Here is a 22,389-nt window from a genome sequence, read left to right as displayed (position 1 = left end):
CTCATATTGACTGCTTAGGGTTGCGCAGTTGAACAGTGCGTAGTGCATGGTCACTGTACTTTGCCGTGTTGCAGGAGCAGCATGCAGTGGCCCATATGCATGGTCGTATGAGTAGGTGATGGTGCAACGGTTGTGCAATCATAAAACCGGGATTCATGAGGTTATCGTTCTGGAATTTGAAATAATTATGGACTATTTGTCGTGGTAAATCTAACACTGACTTCGTATTTGGTCAGTATAGGAAATAAAAACCTCGTAAAAGACCGCCGCTTCGCCTCGGTCTTCTACTTGGCTTTTATTTCCTATATTGACCTCGTACTCAGTCAATATTAGATACGTAAATACGGTTTATAACAGTGCCAGCACTACGAGCGAGCTGCACAGTGAACATGGCCATGCTATATTTCACTCGGTCGGATCTCACATAGCACCAATACAGTAGGATCTGATGTAGTATACTGGTGCAGTTGAACCACGTGCAGAACAGAACACTACAATTATAGTGTTCATACAGGAATGCCAGTACTCATGGCCACTGTAGATTTACGAGCAACAGCTTGATCCGGATGGCAGAGGCACAGATCTGCACATAAAATCTATGTTAGCGTCTGACGCACCAGCTCAGACTGAGTGGGCTTGCAAGCATGTGCAAGACTATGCCCATGTAAATACGTCCTCTACCTCCAAAAGACAAAAAAAAGTCAAGCGGCACAGTTCTCCTACTTCAAGTACTTCAGTACAAAATAGACAACACCAAAGGACATGACAAAAAAGAATGCTATATACAAGAGAAGAGCGGCACATTAGAAACAGAACTGTACAAACACAAAATACGCCGTATACGCCGTTAAAAACATACGCAGACAGAATCTATGTACAAAGCTAAACATAAACGAGTGAGTGTTGGCCATACAGGATCCCTCGGTGGTGGAGCAGAAGAACATCCCACAAAGACTGCTATCTTATTTTGAGTATATACACACACAGCGTGGAGGCACTGCGTTATCTTATTGTTTTGCTCATATTTGTATATCCAATTCCCTTACAGGACAGGACATAGAGGGCAGCACCTTCTTTTCCAGCTGCAGCACTGCTGGCAGCTGCAATCGACATTGGCGTTGCGTCTTCACTTTGCCGAGCTTCATACGCTTCTAGTGGCTCGATTTTGAACACAACTTGAAGGAAGTCTTTCATGTGCCGAAGGAACTCAACACTGAGCGCAAAACATACAGAAGTAGCCAAGAAACAGATACTAGTAAAGCTACACATCACCAAACCAGGGAGGGGCAACAACACTTCACAAGTGGTACTTTTTTTTACTAGCAAACACAGCCCTACTAATAATCAGGGGAGGAGGACATCATCACAAAGTTCTCTTATCCCCACCCTGCACATACATATAATTTTTTAAAGTTATAGGCTCTGAGTCTCAGCCCTGCACACACCACGATGATGGATAGGAACATTTTTTGAAAGAAATTCTGCAAGCAGTCGACATTCTGCAAATGGCAGCCTCATGCCAGATTGACAAAAAGTAGATGCCGACAGGTACTCATCAGACAGGTGCTGAAAAAGCTACAACGTTGCATAACTTACGTATACGGAGTGAGACTGCCAAGGCACACCTGTGACGCGTCTTGTGGACTGAGTGCCATCATAAGAAGAAAGAAGCTTTGACTTCTTGGATCAACACACCCTCCCTGGAGAAACAAGGTAGCAGATTCTTCGAATTGATGCACACATTGGAAAGATAGAATATGAGAGCAAGCAAATCCAAAACGAAACATGGGTACCACCAGTATACAGCAGCAGCCCGGGGCATTGTCAGTATATACACATACCACACTCACATGACCAGAGTGCACGAGACTACACACATCGCCTGGAGTATACAGCCCTCCCCATGAGTTTGCCATAAGGTCTTCCGACAGTGAAACATTACATCACGTGGTGCAGTAGTCTCGTTGTACATATCCACGGGGCTATTAGAAAAATCACGGAGTAGTAAAAAATGACACTCCCGGATGGAAAGTGAACAAAATCACAGGTTGATTCGGACTACGCATCAACTGCCGTCTGCCATACGTCGTGCAAAACATACTTGCGGAGGTTGCGGGCCAAGTGATGTGAGTTTTCACCGTCGGAGATGCCATAAATAGAGTTACACATGGAGGGGGGAGAGGGAGGGAAGGAGGGGTATGTACCAAGAATGGCATTCATATCCCTTGTGCAGACCTGTAAAAAATGAAATAAAAAACGAGCCAACACCAGTCAGGAGAGACCGACATATGCAGTTCTCAACTTCCCTACACGACCGATCTCTCACCTGCCATACTGTCTCAACAAGTTGCCGGGCTACAGACTGGCCAAGGTCCTCTGGCACAGTTATATCTCCAGTGCCGGGAGGCCGAGAGCTATCCTCCACGCTGTACAGGACACCATCCGTCGTCTCGGCAACCAGGCTGAGACCAAACCCAGGCGACCTAGATGGAGAAGCACCAACAGCATACACTAAGACTGAGAAACCTAGCTTGCACACTAACACAGCATGGAAAGTATGTTCTGATAAAAGAGCATCATGTGGGTACACCGCATGATTCATTATCGGGCAGCTGTTGAGTACTATACTAAACCCTCACATGCTTCAGCGGTACGCCTCCTAAACCCAACAAGAGTGCTTCTGCAATCAGTGGCAACACGGGTGGATGCATTCCAACAAGGGACTCTCCCTATATGCACGAAATTGACTGGCTTCTAAAGAATAGAACTCTCGGGTCATACAGCCTTATCTATTCAGGCAAGGAGAATCCCGCCACAGCCCCAGGTGATGAGGTAAAACACTGAAACAGGTCCTCCTGACCAGAAGGAAACCTACACTGCACGCATACACACACACACACACACACACACCGCACGCACACATGCCGCACGGTGCTTACTTTCCAGACGTCGCACCCTTGTGGTGATCGGTGAAGATGTACACGTCCTTGAGGAACTTGTCCAGCACCGAGCGTGCACCTTCCACAACGCGGTTTCCCATGGCGGGCGACATGCGGAGAGCATAACTAAAAGAGGGGAGAACTTGTAAAGGAATATTCAGCATCATATCCAGAGCAGAAGGGCACAGGGATGTAAACTGGTACCTGACCGAATCCACTCTTTAGATCTAAAATTGAAATTCAAGCAGTTTGTTTCATGCTGGAGATATACTACCCCTCCACAAATACGAGAAGATTTACAAGCGTGCACTAACTCTCTATACAAACACAAACTCCCGCTACCCACCACTGGTACAATAGTACAGTGCTTTGTTGACCTCACTACAATATGACTCTGCATGACTTGTGATCGAGCATGCAACCATCTTGCTTGGCCTCTGACAGGATAATGCTACGGCTACATTCACATGAAAACAAGCAGCCTAACACACACACACACACACACGCACACACACACACGCACACGCACACACACACACACACACACACACACACACACACACACAGAAAGTGACAGGACATGCACGTCCGACACGGGGCAAGTACACATACAGCCTGAAGCAGAAGCAAGACGACAGAAATACACAGGGACACAATGCAGACGAGGATACGCTAAGCCACGGATTCGCTTTACCCGGCCAGGCTTGAGCAAGGACGCTGCACGCAAGTGCCGCACGATCGGGCACGTGAACACAATCTGACCACCACCATTAGGCGGAGCGCCTCGATGCACCACCTTCATGTCTAACTTCTCAGTGATCATAAAGTGCTTGAACAGTGGCAGCATGGCCTTGAGGATAACATCCACCTAAAAAGGCAGAGAGTGAAGTCAAACACAGAGCATAGCACTTGTCAGATGCTTTTTCATGCAGAACTTGTCCCACACCCTCAAGTCTTAGAAGATTTTTCAGAGAATAGACAGGGACAATTCGGGCGTAACACTTACGGACGGGTCATCACCCCCATTCGTGATGCCATGTAGTGTTACATTGAATGGTGCCTTAGAGAAGGGAGCAAGGCAAATGATCGCCTCCAGGTAGTAGCCAATGCCACGCTGCAGGCTACATTCGTGTGTGATTTGCCCACCACTTATCAGGCCAGGGTGATAACTCAGACTGGTACCTGCAAAAGCACCAGGACGTTAATCAAACACACGAACACACACACACACACACAAACACACACAGTCACCCACCCCCACACACACACACACGTGCATGCACACAGACACGCACATGGAGGCACATGTCACATTCCAGTATGTATTTGTTTGTGCAGCACAGACCCCGAACAATACTACATGCACACATGTACAATGCTGGAGCACATGCCATTGGCATCGGAACTTCCCATTACCTAATCCAACATTCAACAAAGGAAAGGCATCTTCAAAGAAAGCAATATGAGTATCAGAAGCAGGCAGCAATTTTTCCATACTGTTGAAAAGTACTACTGTACTCGGCTACTATTCAAAACAAAGTTTTCGTTTGGTCCTGAATGGAATATGACCCACCACTCATCACAGTTACAGCTAAATTACCCTCGCAGTCATTACAAATGTAAGCAACCATGCATCTACACAAAATGTACTTTGTGTAATGGTATGGTCCACTGTACGCATTTTGACGTACCAGTCTCATTGATTTCAATGCGTGATCCATTCGTCAGTTTGTCAAGCAAGCGGATAAAACTTGCTTCGAAATCTAGTCACAGAAACAGACAGACGGGAAATAACGTAAGATTGCTGAGAAACACGTACATGCCCACAAAAAAGCATGCTAGAGCCTCGTAGTAGACATGGTAGAGGGTGGGAGTAAAGGAATGCACACCAGTGAGCACACTGGTACACGGCCCACACTCACACACATACACCCACACACAAACACTGATTAGTCCTACCAAGAGAAGATATTAGTGGTGAAACGAATATCAAAACCCAGTAGCCGAATATTCTTTGGCTTAACGAACGAACGAACGAATATTCTTTCGTTAAGACGGATGACATCACATGCCCTCCTCTCAGTCATATTTTTGGACATTGTCTCTATTATTAGGCATGACAAACGAAGGCACATATTTCTCCATCATTTCTAGTAGTAGTCAATTTTCACAAAATCCCAGCTGAAGTGCATTTCACAGGCTCAAAAATCTTGAGACGTGATTTTTCGTTCAAGCGCCATAACTCCACTCCTGGACCTCGGATTGCGTTCGGGTTGCTTCTAGATGACAGCTGAGAGTTTTCTAATGCCGATAGACCTTTCGATGAAGCGATTCGGTCAAGTATTCGCGAAGTTACGAAAGTTTGAAGTCGCTGGTAAACTCTGCATACTGGGTTAACGAATATTCGCCATGAGAAATATTCGTTCGAATGTGCCAAACCGAACGAATATTCGAATATTCGGTATATTCGTTTCACCACTAGAAGATATGCTCCAAGAGTGTGCAACTCTGCATATGGGGTCACCGACAACGAAAACTCACATCTGATCATGTGTTCCAGGTACGTTTCGTACTACGTAAAGCGAAGGCCAGCATGCGCGCAATCCGAATACTAGTATCTGCTAATGACTCACATAAGCTCAGTGGGTTTCAGTCAGGGAGTGCAATCTTTATTACTCCACTGCTTTCTAAAAGCGAGCTGGGAATGCACCACCTGAACATTTATTGAATTATTACGCACCTCTCATGGTTTTGTGGTAAATAAAACAAGAGTACTGTGACAGAGTGTTTCTCAACACAATTGTAAGCCGGTGGAAACGCAGAAGTGCCAACTTTACTTACTTACTACAGTGACAGAGCTGTTGTATTTTATGAACAAAGTAACCTGTCTATGGCGACCACTCAAGGGACCTTACACATGTGGTCCCTGTGTATAGGTGGTCTTCTTACCCAGGGTCATTCGATTGCAAATGCCACCCATTAACATTAGTTGTTGTGGTCTTCTGGGACAGGTGGTCAGAGTGGTTACTGTGACAGGTTTTATTGACCGTTTCACTGTACAGTGAAACCTGTCTAAGGCGACCGCTCAAGGGACCTTCAAAATGTGGTCTCTGTTGCCAGGTGGTCTCCTTATCCAAGGTCGTTTGACTGGAAATAGCATCCCTTGGTCCTGGTTACAGTGGTCTTCTGGGGCAGGTGGTCACCTTATCCGAGTGGTCACCTTGACAAGTTTTACTGTACTTGCATTTGCCTTTGTACCAAAACGTCTATGTTGATCTAAGTACATCGCACATTTTAGAGCATACAGACTGTAGATCTCCGGAGCAGATTGATTGTGCAACTGTTTCACTCGAGTTCTACGCTTCGGGCAGGCTTACTTTAGCGACTACACAGGTGTCACCCATCGTGAAAGTTTCCAAATTGCAAAGGTTTTCTGGTATAATAGTATGTGCTGACAGCCATGATTTACGGCATCGCCCACACTTGGCCTATTTGCTACAGCCATGGACAAATCTATAACGGTTAGCTGTCTGGAGATTGAATGCTCAGGCGCGTAGTTCGCATGGAGCAAGGGAGGCACGTGCCCCCCTCCCCCTAAAACTTCGACCTAGATAAAGCATGTACATAATGACCATGAATGACATGCGCCGGCCATCCTACACATATGCGGCCATGCCCCCCCCCCCCCCCCCCCTAAAAGGGGGGCCAGCTACGGCCCTGGTGCTACATACACAGTAAAACCTGTCAAGGCGACCACCTGTCCCAGACGATCACAATACCTATGACCAAGGCATGCCATTTCCAGTCAAAAGACCCCGGATTCTAAGACTTGTACAGGGGACAACAATAGTAAGCTTACTGAAGCGGTCGGCCCATACAGGTTTCACTGTACATGCATAGAATGGAAGACAGCTCAGCTTGCGACCAGAGCCAGGTGAGTGAGTGAAAGCCCACGAGGATTCCCAGCAAGTTCGCCTCACCAAGGCAAAAGACTGAGCAGCTCAGATTGATGAGCAAATGGAGGGCCCCAACAAGGTCTACTAACATCTGATTATAATTCCAATAACCTGATCAATCGGTCATCCTTCCTGGAACTATCTGTGCTTTGAGACTGTTGTTACCCTGGGATTGGCATTATATATCTCTAGCAGGACACATATACATGTATGTAAACATGTGTGTGTGTGTGTGTGTGTGTGTGTGTGTGTGTGTGTGCATGTGTGTGTGTGTGTGTGTGTGTGTGTGTGTGTGTGTGTGTGTGTGTGTGTGTGTGTGTGTGTGTGTGTGTGTGTGTGTGTGTGTGTGTGTGTGTGTGTGCATGTAAGTGGTTGTAGTGGTGGTGGTGGTGGTATGTGTGTGTGTGTGTGTGTGTGCGTGTGTGTGTGTTGTGTGTGTCTGTGTGTGCGTGTCTGTGTGTGCAGACATTCCAGTTTAATAGAACACTTGCTGTACTCCCTAAACTGAACCTTTACACTTCATAGTGCTGTCTGGATAAAAACCATAAATAAAACCCAGTAAGCAACCTGTAATTTCGCCAGAATGATTAATCAACTGGTGCTTCGATCATTTACTAGTACTGTCCCAAGATTTAACACAGGCATCAAATTCAAATATCGGTGCCATCAACATGAACATTACCTTGGATTCCAGGAGTGTCTTCTTTTGCTCGAATATTCTTGATTCTCACAGGACATCCACTCAGCGTCGACAAGATCAGCCGTTGACGAAGGTAATTGCAGCCTTCGTACACCCGAGGGAGAGGCATACTCCAAGGATTCTTTCGTTTAATGATAAAACTGTGCCATTGTCCACAACAATCACAGAACAATCTCTCCAATCTTCACAAAGAAATCCACATGAAACAACGATGTTTATTTCACTACTTCTTTGAACTGCGAATGTTTTTGTTTTTTTGTTTTCACGATTTCCAGCATGCAGTCCGGTACGCGGTCCATGCACACGTACACGTACGTACATGTGCGCGTGTATCATGTGTATCGCGGCCCCACGAATGCTACAAAATGGGTGCCATAGTTACCATGACAGCAAAGTGAAGGGGAACGGGGAACCCCCTCACCCAACGATTACTTTTTTTAAATTATTTTTAATGATACCGGTACCGGTAGCTAAAATTAAACGAGGAGCGAGTGATACGTCGTTTTCGTGGTGAAATGCAGCTACAAAAAAAGTGTTAGCTCTCGTGGTCTCGACGCACAAACTGATAAAAAACAACTGGATAGGAGTAGGAGATGGAGGGATGGTACTTGTCTTTGCCGGTAATCGGACAGACTCATCACTGGAGTGGATGTCTACTTTGTCATGTGAAAATACGGTGCATGATTGTCCCCTCAAACAAGACATTCGGTAGAACAGTTTTTTTTCTTTGTTTCTGGTTCACACCTTTGCTGAGAAGCCAACTCTCAGGCAAAGGATAGCAAAGCAACAGGGAACTCGATTGGCTGATGCACGTACGTACATAATACTAGTAGTATGTACCTGATAATCAAGAGCAAGAGTAATACCGCGCCAGGGTTATGTGCTCGTTCTATAGTATTACCAAGAGTACATAACCCGGGTTATGTACTCTTGGTATTACATGTAATGCACACACTTAAAATAGTTGACCCTGCTAACATTATACTGGATTTATGGACGTTGGATGCTCACATGATTATGGCATTATTTGTCTGGGACACATTCGGGTGAAGCACGTTGAGGCCGTGATCTTGACCCCGAGTTGACTAGAGCACGGATCACGTAGACTGTGGTGACTTCCAATACCATGGACATCGTTTTGGACACTTTGGTCCCATGCACTTTAGCCTTGTGTCATCTCCCTAAGACCCTAGATTGCCTATAATGTAGGTGCAATGACTCCCTGGTGTAGACCGAATAGTCCGCGGACCGGCCTGGATTACCAACAACCTGCCGGCAGTCGTGCGTACCAGTAGGTGTATTTACGGTGCGACTTCTCCATGGCCCTTCAATAAAACAGAAACGGGAAACGCCTGGATGACATTGACTGGCTGTGTAAAGACCGGTTTTTGCTTTCAGTTGCTAGATAGAAATAATAATATTAGTAGTTGTAGTGAAATGTAACAATTCTGCTGTTGTAAAGATACCAGTGGAAGTGCTCTTCTCTTTCAGAGTGTGGGGAGACAGGTGGCTTGGGTTGGGAACATCTAGGAGGTAAGGTATTGAATGTAATAATATTGTGGAGTTCACTGACAATTCAAAAAAATAATATCGTACTAAAGAATTTGAAACATAATCAGTTTGCTCTATACATGTCATAGGTGTGGTGCTGAGTAATAGAAATTGTACAGCAATACGAGACATGATGCTTAGCATGGCAGCACTTGGTTCTGGGCTTGGGCAAGACACCAACACAGTCGACTCCTCACAGTGTCTTTGCCATAATAACTCCAGCAGTGATGGGCCCACAGTCAGGTGACCAAGGCTGCTCTGCATCCCTTCCTGGGTCATTCAGCAGTGCACTGCTGTCCAGGATCGTCATGACGCCAGTTCAAATACATCGTGTCACCGAAGTTATGTACAAAAGCTTTCTGACGATGAATGGGATTTCACTCTAGTCGTACTAGTCAGCAACGTCTAATTACACCATCGGCACTGTCCATCACTGGCAATGATTTAAAAATAAAATAATCTTTCGTCAACAGTCAAGCAGAGAGACTACACATTGGTACACTGAAAACAATCCAAATATGACTATGTTCACAGAAGCCCTAGTAGAATTGTATATTATGTCCATCAGAAGTGCTAGATTTGAAGGAAATTTACAACAACACACACACATACGCATCAGCTGTGTCTAGAGGCGATGTTAGCTGCTCAACATATGGCATCAAAGGCATCATTGACGAACGAGAAACCTAGAAACTCCTCTTGAGTGATGCCCTCCAAGGTCTGCCTGTCAGTCGGCGTAATCTGTGGCCTTTCAGAGGTGAACTCGGAGTCGAAATTTGACGTGTCCTTTTTGGTTTTCTGTGCAAACACGTCAGAGTACACCACCACAGCTATACAAGTAACTATGGTTTGTCTACAACAGTACATAACACCAGCTTCAGGAGCAAAAACTCATACTCAACATTCAACAACCACCTTCACTATACAGTCAGACCTCGCTTATCCGGTCCTCTTTTATCCGGATCCCTCGCCATCCGGAAGAAAATAGCTGGTTACATATTTACAGAATACTTGATGCATCCAACATAAACGGTGGTCGGTTATCCGGTTCCCTCGCCTATCCGGATATTTTTGTGGAAAACAGATGTGTGCGGTTATGCGAGGTCTGACTGTATATAAATGAGCATCTTTTTCAACATTGATTTTCTGCCATGGCCTACTATCGCGGCAATTTGTACTTCCGGAGAGCTTTTTTCCTGGTGTGTAAATCGCGGAGTTTATGTGGGATGAACAATAGTGTACATGAACCACAGGCGTTACATCGCATCATACAGCATTGCCAAACGTGGACCAGCCACACACCACGGTGCGCAATCCAGCTTGCTCTTGCTTGTCCACCGCCCTAACTCCTACACTGTCTGCTCCCGAATGGTCTAGATTTTCTCACATTTTAAAGCGCTCACAGCTAGCTGTTTAGATAGTGGTGTCAGTGAGCCTCGCAGATACGCACCCATGCCGTACGGTAATCAACCATCGCGAAACACACAGGAACATAGAGTGTGGCCAGAGTGGCTGAACAGATAGAGTAAATACCACATTGTCTCCAGACCGTGTACGACTATGGGACTGCCAGGTGGCCACACCACCTACTTACACTCTTGGGCACGAAAGGAGGCCGTATCTGACGCTGATCCAGTGCATGCCAGTCGATTATCTTGAAGAACGGATGCGATGCAATCGCGTCTTCTCCTTGATGCGTGCAGCCAAGACGCTTCTCCGACCGCTTTGTAAGGAACTGATCAATCACAGGTAAACACACAGCGACCGTTAGGAAATGCAGACACATCGTTACGCAGGTGCCTAGCCCTGTCGCACACTGGCAGGAAAGCGGCCGGAACAGGCAAGTTTTGAACAGGCACACCGGCACACGTATATTAAAAAAAAAACTCTCAGGTGAGTTTGGAGAAATGGACTGCTCAAGTAGGCAGGCACAAGACACACGCTGAGTCTTGACCACCCAAACCCTACTGAACTGGTTTTCTTCGAAGGTAGTAAGTTACTAGTAACTAGTTAAAGTAGACGAATACTCACTCCTCTGAGGACTGATGATGCTTCTCTACTGAGCCACACCGGGTAGAGCACATCATCATGTAGAATCGCATCAAACAATTCGTCTTCTGTGTCAGCTTCAAACGGTGGCTAGCAGAACAAAGTGAAAAAGAAAGAAGAACGCAGTTTCGGAACTGAAGGACTACACTACAGGTATAACTCTTGCTGCACGTGTACACTCATACGTTATTTATCCGGGCGGTCTGGGACTGGGCACTGCCCGTAACTTAGAATGACCGTCACTCTCTGCGTCCCATACATTTTGAGGAGAACAGGCAGATATATGGCAGATGACGTTACTATTTCCACAAAATTGACAAGAGTAGTAATATTTCCTCTAAAACTTGCCTATAAGATAATAAAAAAGGCTCATCAGAGGTGTATAGCGAGCACTGTACATAGCACAATACAATAATGTCAATAGCTCGTGCATGGTGTACATTCGAAAGAAAAATCGTACATTGAAGCACAAAATCTGGGTTATCAGCATGGTATTCACTTTGGACAGAGAAGGCAGCCGTTGGTGCCCATGCTTCGCTGGACTATTGTACTGGATTATTGTACTCGGACTTCAGCAGCGGTGCAAAGAGCTCCAGAATGACGCATCCTCTCAGCTTGAGGCGATCGATGCGGTCTGGTGTAAGCTTATAGAATACTGCTCGCAGACGCCGAACAAACGATTTACCAACGCTGGCCTCGAGGCCATTTCTGAATCCCAGCTTCGCCGTATGCAACCAGTCCACACTGATGACTTGCACGATCGTACATTCACTGTGCGTGTTCGATTTGTTTTATTTTTTTCCTAAAAAATCAAAACGTATGCGTGCGGACGACGCGAAACATAGATATAAAAATGATGGCCTAAAGGGTGCCTGGTAGACTTGAGTGCCTATAACTTTCTTTCCCCCTCGCACTGTAGAGAAGCCAGCTGGCTCAGGCTAACATAGGTATGGCAAGGGGAAATACTCTGAAATAGCATTTCTTTTTCAACCCCCTTCTTCCCCAGCAACCACCAGTACATGCCGTGCCGGCAGTTTGTTCCTTTCGTCTCACCTGTCCAGCCATCATCTCGTACATCAGTACGCCCAGGGCCCACCAGTCTACAGAGAAGCCGTAGTCCTTCTCTTCCAGGATCTCCGGTGCTATGTAATCAGGTGTGCCGCAGAACGTGTTCGTCAGGCTAGAGCCGGAGATGTTCTCTTTGCACATTCCAAAATCTGCAATCTGAGAATACAGAACGCAGGCGGTGATTGTGTGATTATTCATTATTGCAAGTAATGGTACGTAGCACACCTTCTGTTGCACTTATGGAAAGTAAACGTACATAGCACGCCCTCCGTAGCACTTATGCCTGGAATGGTCAGATCTGTAATGGCATGACTATGATAGGTACCTAAACCTAGGTACCTAAACCTCTTGGTGATGTTGGCTAGTATCAATGCAACATGGTTGTACCGGTTGCTGTACTTGTGTGTGTGTGTACACGTTGTACTGTTGGCTAGCTTGAGCACATCATTTGCACGCTGTTATGAAACGGAAAGATGCAGAATGCGCATGCACCTCCCCATCACCGCTCACACTTACCTTTACATGACCTTCATGATCCAGAAGAACGTTATCCAGTTTCAGGTCACTGGGCACCAACAAATCAGTACACATACTTCTAAAGAAAGCACCGTACAATTCTCTCAGATACCACTAGAGTGAACTTGTATTAAATGTCAATGAGCATCTTCCGATAAATTTCACGGTTCGCGTGAGACTTGGCTGGAAGCCGAGTTTTCCGCATCCGTAGGAACGCCACCACCCTCTAGGATCAAGGCGCTGGTGCAGCGCCTAAACGGTGGGAGGTGAGTAGATCAGACCCACCACAAAGTGGTCAAAGGCCGAAATCCCATTACCTGCATCCATGTTACCCTCGTGCCAGGCCACGAGTTCCCAATTAACCGTGGGTCGCAGCACGGCTGGAAAAAATCCTTCCGCTTCCAAGCAGGACTTGAACTTGGTACCCTCTGTTTCTCAATCATGGTGTTAGACCATCCCACTATGCCTGCCTGCGATAACAAAACTATAATCATAAGTGGTGTGCTGTTATCCTCATGGCACTACTCTATACACATTATAATAGAACACTAAAATATTCCTACTTGAAAATACAGCATGGTTACTAGCCGAGAGCATGTTGTGTCAGATGTGCATTGGCCGTCTTTTCGCGGCCACTTGCATGGTTGGAGATGTGTTCCGGCCTTCTATCCTGCCATGCATTAGTGTTACTGTCCCGCAGGCCCAACGGTGATGTAATACATGTATACACAGTCCTTCAAGGACCGGTAGGCAGTAGGCATATCCAACACAGAGCTGGCAACACTCACCGATATACAACACCCTTCTTGTGCAGGTAGCGCAGTGCTGATACTATCTCTGCTGCATAGAATCTGAACATGTAGACACAGCAAGCAGGTATGCTTGCGGGGCTTAGCTTTCGGTCAGACAGCAATCATCAGCAATACACATTGCACGCGCTGAATACACACGGCTTTCACACAATCATTCTCTTCAGGCTGCATTGTCTTTTCTCCTATGTAATCTCGGGTTAAGAATGGTCGAAATGCACTGCAAGCAACCGCGGTGCCTCAAGTGGACATCAACAGGAACTGACCTGGTCCTTGACTCGTCAAACTTGCGTGAACGCTGGATCTGGAACATCAGATCACCGCCAGTGACATACTCCATGACAAAGAACAACCGATCCTGCAAAGGCAACAAGATAGCACGCCGGGTCACATGTGGGTCGAAGCAGTGTATCATTTCCCTGGAAACCCCAGCATCTATACCAGCTGGTGATATTGGCAGTATTAGATGCAGGCCATGCCAATCACATCATTGTATATGTTTTGTTAGGAATGGTAAACCAGTGCGCGTGATGCCACTCCATACAAAAACATCTCAAATGATGATGCAATCGACACAGCCACCAACGGGCCAGCCGAACCACAACGATGGCCCACCGCTACATACTTCCGACTATTTTCTAGCTGGCACACTATGGCCAGGCATCAAAGTGGAACGAGGCAACAAACAGCGTAATTGACCGTGGAAATCAGTACAGGTGTAGCACCGCATCATCGGCCACGCTTACACCACTCCAGAGTACTCACAGCAAACATCCAATGCTAATCCTACATGGTCCCCTGCTTGTTTCGCATCGGCACGACATCAAACTGTCTGAACCTTTCATAGTTCAGACATACAAGACCGTGTGTGCCTGCCCAGTGCATTGCCAGTATGCCCAATAGCTGAACAGCCGTGTTAGAAACATGACGTATTCCTTGCCGCCTTACCCTGCTTTGGAAACACGAGTGCAACGATGTCAGGAATGGGTGGTGGGTAGCCATGACTAGCACTCGCTTCTCTATCATTGTGCACTCGACGTCATCCTCCTGCAGAATGACATCTTTCTTCAATACCTTGATGGCAAAGACCTCTTGCGTCTCCTTGTGTTCAACCAGCATGACCTGGAGAAATGAGAACACGCAGCACATGACCTCACATGACCTCACATGACCTCAGAGCTCAGTACGCATGATTTACTGAGTACCCAGTCAGGTCACGGTGAGGACAAACACGCCCTTTCTTCAAAGACCTAATGCAGGGTATTTGCGAATGCTGCTGGCTCACCTTTCCAAAACTGCCTTTTCCAAGAACCTTGAGCAGAAGGAAGTCATCCAGACTGCTAGCACCAGTGCTAATCAGCGAGCGTCGTTGCTGATCACTGCTGCCGCTTGGCACAGAGAGCGATGTCCTGGCACTGGCAGAGGCAGCAGCCCCCGGCGACTGCGTACTCGTTGGCGATGTTGGCGGTGACTTAGGCGTGGGACCCGGTGAGACCCGACCGGATGTTTTGCTCTTCGTTGACTACCGGAGTCATGCCATGAGCACATGCAACAAATGCATGCCCAAATGTGCGCACACGCACACACACACACACACACACACACACACACACGCACACCATGTACCAATGACTCAAATCAGGACATAACACTATATCGATATTTACGGATGGCCCCTAATGCGTCACTGTACTTAATTATCCATACACACACACCATGCACACACACACAGTACTTATTATAAATACTTGCTCTGATACATTTTTTTATTGTATTCATTTAATGTGAATTTTGTTGATGCGAAGTTACATGTATAACAAATCTGCTATGCGATTGATGACGCATTGATGTTTGAAAGTGCACAAACATCGACCATGGCTTGCAAAGCAGCGAGCTGCAAGGACGGTCTCTACTAAAGACGAAAGGAAAAACCTGCAGGTGGCATGTGCGCGTGACCCTGGTGCTATGAACTTTTTCTTTTTGGTGCACCTAGTTTCAAGTCCCCCATCTACAGCAAAATTCAGATAAAGCAACCCCCTCGGGATCGGAAAAAGGCTCATCTTATCCAAATATCACGAAAACCCATGCAGTATAGAAAGGCCCACAAAAAGGCTTGCCTTAACGTTAGCCAAGTTTTTCTGCGCGTGACTCAATTTTAGGATCATCTTATCCTAGAGTTTCTCATCTGAGTTCGAAATTTGTCATAGCTGATTCAATGCATGTATGTGAAAGATGCTGTTGGCCCTTGTGACTTGAAAAGCGTTTCCCTTATACGCGCCTGGGTTTGTCCTATCCAGAATTTACAGAATATCAAAATCCCAATACATACTTCAATGGCAGTCTACTGTTGAGTTATTGAACTATCAAATACACACATGCACACGCACATGTACGTGCACGCGCATGCACACACACGTACATGCGCGCGCGCGCACACACACACACACACACACACACACATACATACAACAGTAGGAAACTCACTGCTCCGGGGGAAAGAGAATGGCCCGATCTGGACGACAGGCGTCGGACTGATAGCTTGTCGGCCGACTGTCCCATTTCTGCTAGAAGCTCACCCATCTGCTTCTTGTCAATGCCGCATGTGTTTGCCACGTGGCCCTTGCATCGCTTGTGAACATTCATTTTGCATGCTGTGATGGGGTGCACGGGAAAACACCGATAGACACATGCTGCTAGAAAGGATGGGAAACTCTCACATGGTACCCTCCCGATAGATTATGCATATTAAACGAGGAATGGCAGCAGGAAATGACTAAACACAGCAGAGGGCTTTCCTCGTATTTCCTTTAAATTGTCAACACTGTAGCAATAAGTAGGTAGGTGCAAGTTGTAGGTATCATACTGGCCAACCCTCCCGTTTTTCCCGGGAAAATCCCGGAAAATCAACACTCCTCCCGGGGTCCCGGGGATTTCAAACAAACTCCCGGAAAAACCGAAGTTTTGTCTGATACAGGATTTTCCTGAAAACTCCATGGTTTCTCCCCGAACGTCCCGGTTTTTAACTTTTTTCAAAGGTATGTACGGTGCTCATTCGCACTTCGAACTGTGCACAGCACTTTAAAGACCTGACCATGCAAGATCTGCACTGACAAAGTGACAGGCGGGCGCCGACTGATCAAACTGCACTACAGGGTCGATCTGTGCTGTACGCACAGCTGCAGAGTCGAACGTTTTTTTGGCGGGAAAAGCTCTTTTTCACTTGTTTTTGTGCCATCCAGGGATTTTGAGAGAACTCCAGGGATTCTGCATGTCTTGTCAAGGGATTGAGATTGTGGTGGTTGGTCAGTATGAGGTATGTGTACGCTAACCTGGAGAGGATATTGTGTATGATGTTTATAGTAGCAGCACAAAACCACTCGATCCGTGACTGACCTTTACACTTCAAGCCCTGTCGCATGACGCCATACAGCAGAGAGCCACAATGATCGCAGAACGTCGGTTTTAGGTAGTTGTTTACCTCGAAGCGATGTGGCATATTGATGCTGAACCCACTAGCGCTGGTAACACTGGCAATAGATACATTGTCATCCTGTGCACCAGTGAATACAGGAAAAAGGCATGAGTAAGTGGAAGGCACGAGCAGAGGATGACAACTTTACTGGCAGTTCCTGGCTACTGGCTGAGCCTCTCTGTGGCTGTGAGGGCTGAACAAGGTAGGGACATCATGTCGCCTGGGAGCCATGCCATCTTTCACAGGTAGTCAATATCAGGTTGTATCCTCCAATTCCTGCCCCCCCCCCCCTTACTCAGCCATAGTAAGCCGCGTGCGAATAAAGCATTCATTGTCACCATGCCGGCAGGCCACACCGCAGAGCTACTGCTACATAAACATACACAACCGTCAACAATACAGTACGCCGCACACGACGCAGTTCGTCTTGACTTACGTCTTCGGCACCAGCGGGGTCTTTGCAGTTCTCAATGATAAACTGATGGCACTTCTTGTGGACAACTACGGTGCACACTGTGGAGAGAAGGCGTAGCACAAAAAAAGGCTTGATGGTCTATGGTAAAGGTAACAGTCAATAGAACTGGACACATACAACAGTATCATTACAGTGCCGACGCTCAGTGTTTGGAAACTGGAAGGGTCCATTGGAAAAATACAGTGTGACACTATGATACAAGCTCGCGTGCAGAAACACAGCTGATAAAAACAAAAGAACACTGTGAAAGTGAGTTCTTGCGCCTACCTTGGCATTGGTAACCTTGTTTACCCAGGCCCCTGTAGACAAGCATTGCCAAGACACAAAGCAACAGTCGAGAAATGGAATGCAACATTGGTTTGTGTAGCCACCGCAGGGTCTAAACAGTTATGGGCTGCAAAACTGACAACAAAACATTCCTAAACACAGCATCTTTTTCCTCGCTCTCCACTCTCCCTTTGTACATTCACCTATAGCAAGGGTCTTTTTAAGTCACACAGCTCTCAGACCCAGCTTAAAATGACAACGATCTTGCTCCGCTGGGCGAGATTATACTGAACTGGCACCGTACCAGATGAATTCTTTGCAGTGGGAGCAGAATGTTGGCTGGCGGAAGAATCGTGCCATGAACTTGTGGCCATTGATCTGGTGAATCTTTCGTCTCAATGCACCACGGCGTTGGTAATTTCGCTCCCGCTCCTTGAACTTAGCCATGGCTGAGCAGAGCACAAAGAAAGATGATCGTACACAACACATTACGATAGATGTGATGAGTGCTCAGTATTTGCATCACAAGTTCAGTTCATACAGCTGGATTGCAACAGGTCATGTCCAGACGCTTAACTCTGAAGAATTCAACACCAATACCGTCATACAGCCAAGAGCACGGTATTATTGATAGGACAGGTCAATACATGGAGCATAGAAGCATAACAGTTGGATAACGTTAGAAGTTAGAACCAAGGAGTACTTTACAGTCGCACACAGCCTTCACGGAAATATGTATATCCTAATGCTAACGCGCACTGCCAGGCCAAGAGCGTGGGTTGCACAACCCTAGGATGCAATTTGACCATAGAATAAGAATATATGTGTAGTAACTTACGTTTTTGTTCCTGGAACTTGACCAATACGTGTGCTTTCCCGCCAGGTTCAAGGGTGACCTGTATGCATATTGATCGGAACACCATGAAGAAGAGAGTTGCTTGTCAAACAAAGACTCCATCCAGTGACCTGCCTTCGAAACAATATCTGTCGAATAGCTTATCTGTATCATTTAGGGCTGTGGCCTATGTGTGCCCGCATCATCATAGTGTTAATGCGGAAACAGTTCTATCTCTCCCTTTCCTTACTCTCAATCAGCTGAAAAGTCGAATGGCATGGAGCTTGTAGTGTTACCCAACATAAGAAATCGAAGCCAGGACTCAGGGTCACCCGACCTCATTAGATGTAGTTGTACATCAGTATTGAGTACCACAGAACAACGAGTCTCCATTTCAGGCCAGTGACGTTCGTATTTTCGGGATTACAGCATCACCGTAATTATTCTGTGTGTGTGCACTCACGTTGTATATTAACGTTATACACACTGTGTATGCAGTACTACATGACTGGTGTTCCCGTATCTTTGTTACCACTGCCCGATACGTCCTTAGATTTGTGTGATTTTCTAGCCTGGGCGTTCTTCGGCGCGGCGCCCTGCGTTACTGCAGTACAATGCTCTAGCATGTAGAGTATCCAACAGGATTTCATTGCACTAGCCAATCCGCAAGCGCCTGCCGCATTGGTCTGCCACAGCGGCCAGGGTGTTGGTTGACGGTACCGCAGCGGTCTCAACACCGTGTGATTGCTCCACGGTAGCTACCTGGGCCTATGCGGCGGCGGCGGCGTTCCCCGGCTCAGTGTGTGGGGTATTGCTCTTGTAAGCGGGTCAGACTGGGATGCCTCTCAATGAACAATGATCACACCTGCTTGGTGTTTCCTCATCGGTCCACATGCACATGCACACTGCGGCAGCTGCTTCTGACCTCTGCTTGAAATTCTTCGAGGTCAATACAAACTATCCTGGTGTAACCATGTATTTAGGCTGGCTTACATGCAGACATGTCTGGGTGCCACTATTCACTGATTACCGTGATTCAGGAAGGTCCACCAACAAGCTTGAAGCCTATGATGAGTATGACGGACATAGATACAATGTATCTATGTCCGTCATACTCATCATAGCCGGCATAGGTCATGCTACTCATGACTGTCTCTGATCTGGTCAATCAATCCCTGGCCTGTACTGGGAACACCCGGCATTCCAGTGACCTTAGTTCTAGCATTGATAATCTCATTACACCAGTCTAACGTAAGCTAGCCCTGGGTAACAACAGCATCGGACATCGACCACTCAAGGTTACCCAATACTACCGATAGCTACCACTAGCCTACACATCAGTAATAATTATTTTGTGTTTGTTGGTCATTGAGATCCACTACTCACCCAAACATCATCAGTCGGTGCTGCCAGCAGCTCCTCCAAGTCGACCACTGTGTTGGCTACGAAAGCGTCCGGGGGTACAGTTTTCTTATGGAACACAGTGAACTCCACTTTGGTGGCGTCCTGCACGAAAGACTCCATGTCTTCGCGCCATAGCGGTGCGAACGTTCTCGTCCTGGCCTTGGTCTCGCCGAACGGATTCTCGTCCACGGCTACCACCAAGAAGGGATCGATAGTGGTGAGTACAATGCCTCCGGGCAATGGGATTTTCTCAGGCAAGTCGCTAGCCTCGAGCGCTGATATCTTCAGAACACCGGTATAGCTTTTAGCCATTTTACTGGAAAGCAGTTATCGTTGACGATGGGGAATTTAGCACGAAGTACTGCTACTGATATTCGGCACAAGACAGTTCGTCACGCAACAGCAAACAACACGCACCGGACGGTTCCAGCGGAGTGCGTAAGGGCGCAGCTGTAGCGGACAGTATCAGTCCACGCGTGTTGTGCCTTGAGCTGCCGTTGCTGGTGCTTGACCAGTTGGTCACGATGCTCACACTGCGGCCTTTTTTTGTAGCGCAGGCACACTGAGCAGCGTCGAGAAAGCGTTTACTCACAGTGATCCAAACAGCAATCAGAGTTTCACCGAAGTCACTCAAGCCACGCAACTCTGTCGATTTCTTCTTCTCGTGTGTCTCAGTCTGGGTGCGGCCGGGACGCGGTGACGCTTGCAGCTTCAGTTCACGAGATGGTGTGAACGCAAATAATTAGTTACCGTACTCGAGTTCTGCGTCCGAGTAAAATAGCTCGCCGAGTCCGGGCTGAGCCGAGCACTTCGCCACAAAGCGAAATCAAACAGCTGATGATGAAGGGCTTTCGATGGATGCAGTATTAGTATGCCCACGCGCCACTAACAGATTTCTCCGGCTGAGGCAGCTTGCATGCTAGAGTCGTGGTGGACACTCAGGCCGCTGCACTTGCTGGAGCAGTGGCTTGGGACGAGGAAACACCGGAGGAAGCGTTGCCAGTGGTGTGTAGCTGCGAGCGCAGAGCATCGAGCAGAGCATACGCACGCAGTTCGTTGCCAGTGTACTGTGTAGTAAGATCAGCAAGGTTGCACAGTGCTCCTGCACCCGCAGTCAGTGACCCCTAGCGCTGTCCACGGTGCTGGTGGCAAAGCTGTTAGTGTTACCGGTGCACTGGCACGAGGTGGCAGAGCCCGCAGAACTCAGTATTCTGTCTCCGAAACTCGATTGAACTAACGTTACTTGAAGAACCTGATCTCCGGGGCCTACCATGCCAAGGACTTTATGGTTGCCGAAAATGCAGGCACCTCACATTATCACGCTCCTCCTGATCGATGATGGCTAACGCAAAAATCTAGCATCGCGGCACCGTAACTACGGAGCAACGAGTCCACGCCAATGATTATGTGCTCCCGGCCCGGTCCCTCATCTCATGCTCATCGCTAGCGCTAGCGCTCCCGGCTTCCGACACATGACAGGCTAGTCTCTGCTCCGCGATACCAGCCATGCCATGGCCAGGTCAATGCTTATCGATGTTCGTCTACCACCAGGGTTTGTACGACTCCCTGTCATCTACCAAGTACCATGTATTCTACTGCACCCAGCTGCCTTCGTGCCCGTGGTCTTCTTGACTTTAGCTTACATGTGCGGGCTGTCCATCCGACCCCAACTGCACTCAGTAGCTCTGACATTATCCGAAATCATGTCCAGCAAAGGTATCAGCCACGGACCGGACCGTGAGGAATGATGATGGTCACCTGTCCTGAGTCTAGACGTCTGTAGACTGCAGACTCTGTACATTGTAGTGCTGTAGTGGCTGGTGTCGTGGTGACCAAGGCACTGGTAATGATTATGTGGCACTGGTTGATGTGGACTGTCTACAGCCTGCACACAGGAGTGGCCGAATGCGTAGCAGGGTTGTGTGGTGAAGCAGACCATGCCGCAGTACAGGGACAAGTAAACTGCAATAATACTTGGCACAGCTTGTCATACATGTACTATAGTCTACACAATCATCATAATTATAGCTGCTGGATATACCACTGCCAGTCAGCCTCAGCTCTGCCTCCTCAAGTTGCGGCCCCCGGAAGTTGAGTCGGCAGCCTCGCCTGATTCTCACAGTTGTACAGCCTGCTTAGACAACTCACTTAGCTGTTGAGGCCTCAGTCACTGCAGACGTTTGAGTGACTATGTGGTTTTGGGGAGAGGCCAGGCCCAGTCAATCTCTGGCACCCTCTTCGACCCAGTTTGCTGCTTACTGAGGTATACAGACAGCGTGATACCAGTTACAGACTCAGTGCCCGATGCTATCACCAGCATCAACAGGAGGTGGTCAGGAGACTCAGGA

General features: G+C 47.3%; 2 protein-coding genes across 2 annotated transcripts; both read right to left on the bottom strand.

The window, feature by feature from the left end:
- Nucleotides 1-439: 439 nt before the first annotated feature.
- Nucleotides 440-7,841, bottom strand: LOC135814250 (RNA 3'-terminal phosphate cyclase-like protein). The gene is made up of 8 exons (XM_065327341.1): nucleotides 7,578-7,841; nucleotides 4,631-4,702; nucleotides 3,946-4,121; nucleotides 3,611-3,807; nucleotides 2,940-3,065; nucleotides 2,327-2,483; nucleotides 1,597-1,700; nucleotides 440-1,213 (listed from the first exon to the last, which is right to left on the bottom strand). Exons 1-8 carry the CDS (start codon nucleotides 7,702-7,704, stop codon nucleotides 1,003-1,005), a joined length of 1,170 nt encoding a protein of 389 aa, XP_065183413.1. The 5' UTR covers nucleotides 7,705-7,841; the 3' UTR covers nucleotides 440-1,002.
- Nucleotides 7,842-8,952: 1,111 nt separating this feature from the next.
- Nucleotides 8,953-21,381, bottom strand: LOC135814249 (protein kinase C-like). The gene is made up of 16 exons (XM_065327340.1): nucleotides 20,024-21,381; nucleotides 18,641-18,698; nucleotides 18,107-18,251; nucleotides 17,803-17,834; nucleotides 17,497-17,573; nucleotides 16,982-17,138; nucleotides 16,073-16,239; nucleotides 14,874-15,110; nucleotides 14,537-14,710; nucleotides 13,855-13,946; nucleotides 13,568-13,630; nucleotides 12,780-12,828; nucleotides 12,249-12,419; nucleotides 11,178-11,285; nucleotides 10,741-10,881; nucleotides 8,953-9,944 (listed from the first exon to the last, which is right to left on the bottom strand). The coding sequence occupies exons 1-16, from the start codon at nucleotides 20,351-20,353 to the stop codon at nucleotides 9,792-9,794; spliced, it is 2,154 nt and encodes a 717-aa protein (XP_065183412.1). The 5' UTR covers nucleotides 20,354-21,381; the 3' UTR covers nucleotides 8,953-9,791.
- Between the last annotated feature and the right edge of the window lie 1,008 nt (nucleotides 21,382-22,389).

Source organism: Sycon ciliatum, chromosome 4 (genome assembly GCF_964019385.1).
Source record: "Sycon ciliatum chromosome 4, ocSycCili1.1, whole genome shotgun sequence".
In the NCBI taxonomy this organism is placed as follows: Eukaryota; Metazoa; Porifera; class Calcarea; order Leucosolenida; family Sycettidae; genus Sycon; species Sycon ciliatum.
Note: the sequence above shows the minus strand (reverse complement) of the source record. Positions and strands in the feature narration are given on the sequence as shown.

What these genes read in the sequence shown, in the direction of transcription:
- LOC135814249 (XM_065327340.1), bottom strand. Translation starts at nt 20,353, where the DNA reads ATGGCTAAAAGCTATACCGGTGTTCTGAAGATATCAGCGCTCGAGGCT. An exon ending in ACCCCGCTGGTGCCGAAGAC is followed by an intron (nt 17,139 to 17,496) that starts GTAAGTCAAGAC and finishes ACTGGTGCACAG; the next exon opens with GATGACAATGTATCTATTGC. An exon ending in ACGAGATGATGGCTGGACAG is followed by an intron (nt 11,286 to 12,248) that starts GTGAGACGAAAG and finishes TTGTTCTGCTAG; the next exon opens with CCACCGTTTGAAGCTGACAC.
- LOC135814250 (XM_065327341.1), bottom strand. Translation starts at nt 7,704, where the DNA reads ATGCCTCTCCCTCGGGTGTACGAAGGCTGCAATTACCTTCGTCAACGG. An exon ending in ATGGGGGTGATGACCCGTCC is followed by an intron (nt 3,808 to 3,945) that starts GTAAGTGTTACG and finishes CTGCCTTTTTAG; the next exon opens with GTGGATGTTATCCTCAAGGC. An exon ending in TTGTTGAGACAGTATGGCAG is followed by an intron (nt 1,701 to 2,326) that starts GTGAGAGATCGG and finishes TTGTTTCTCCAG; the next exon opens with GGAGGGTGTGTTGATCCAAG.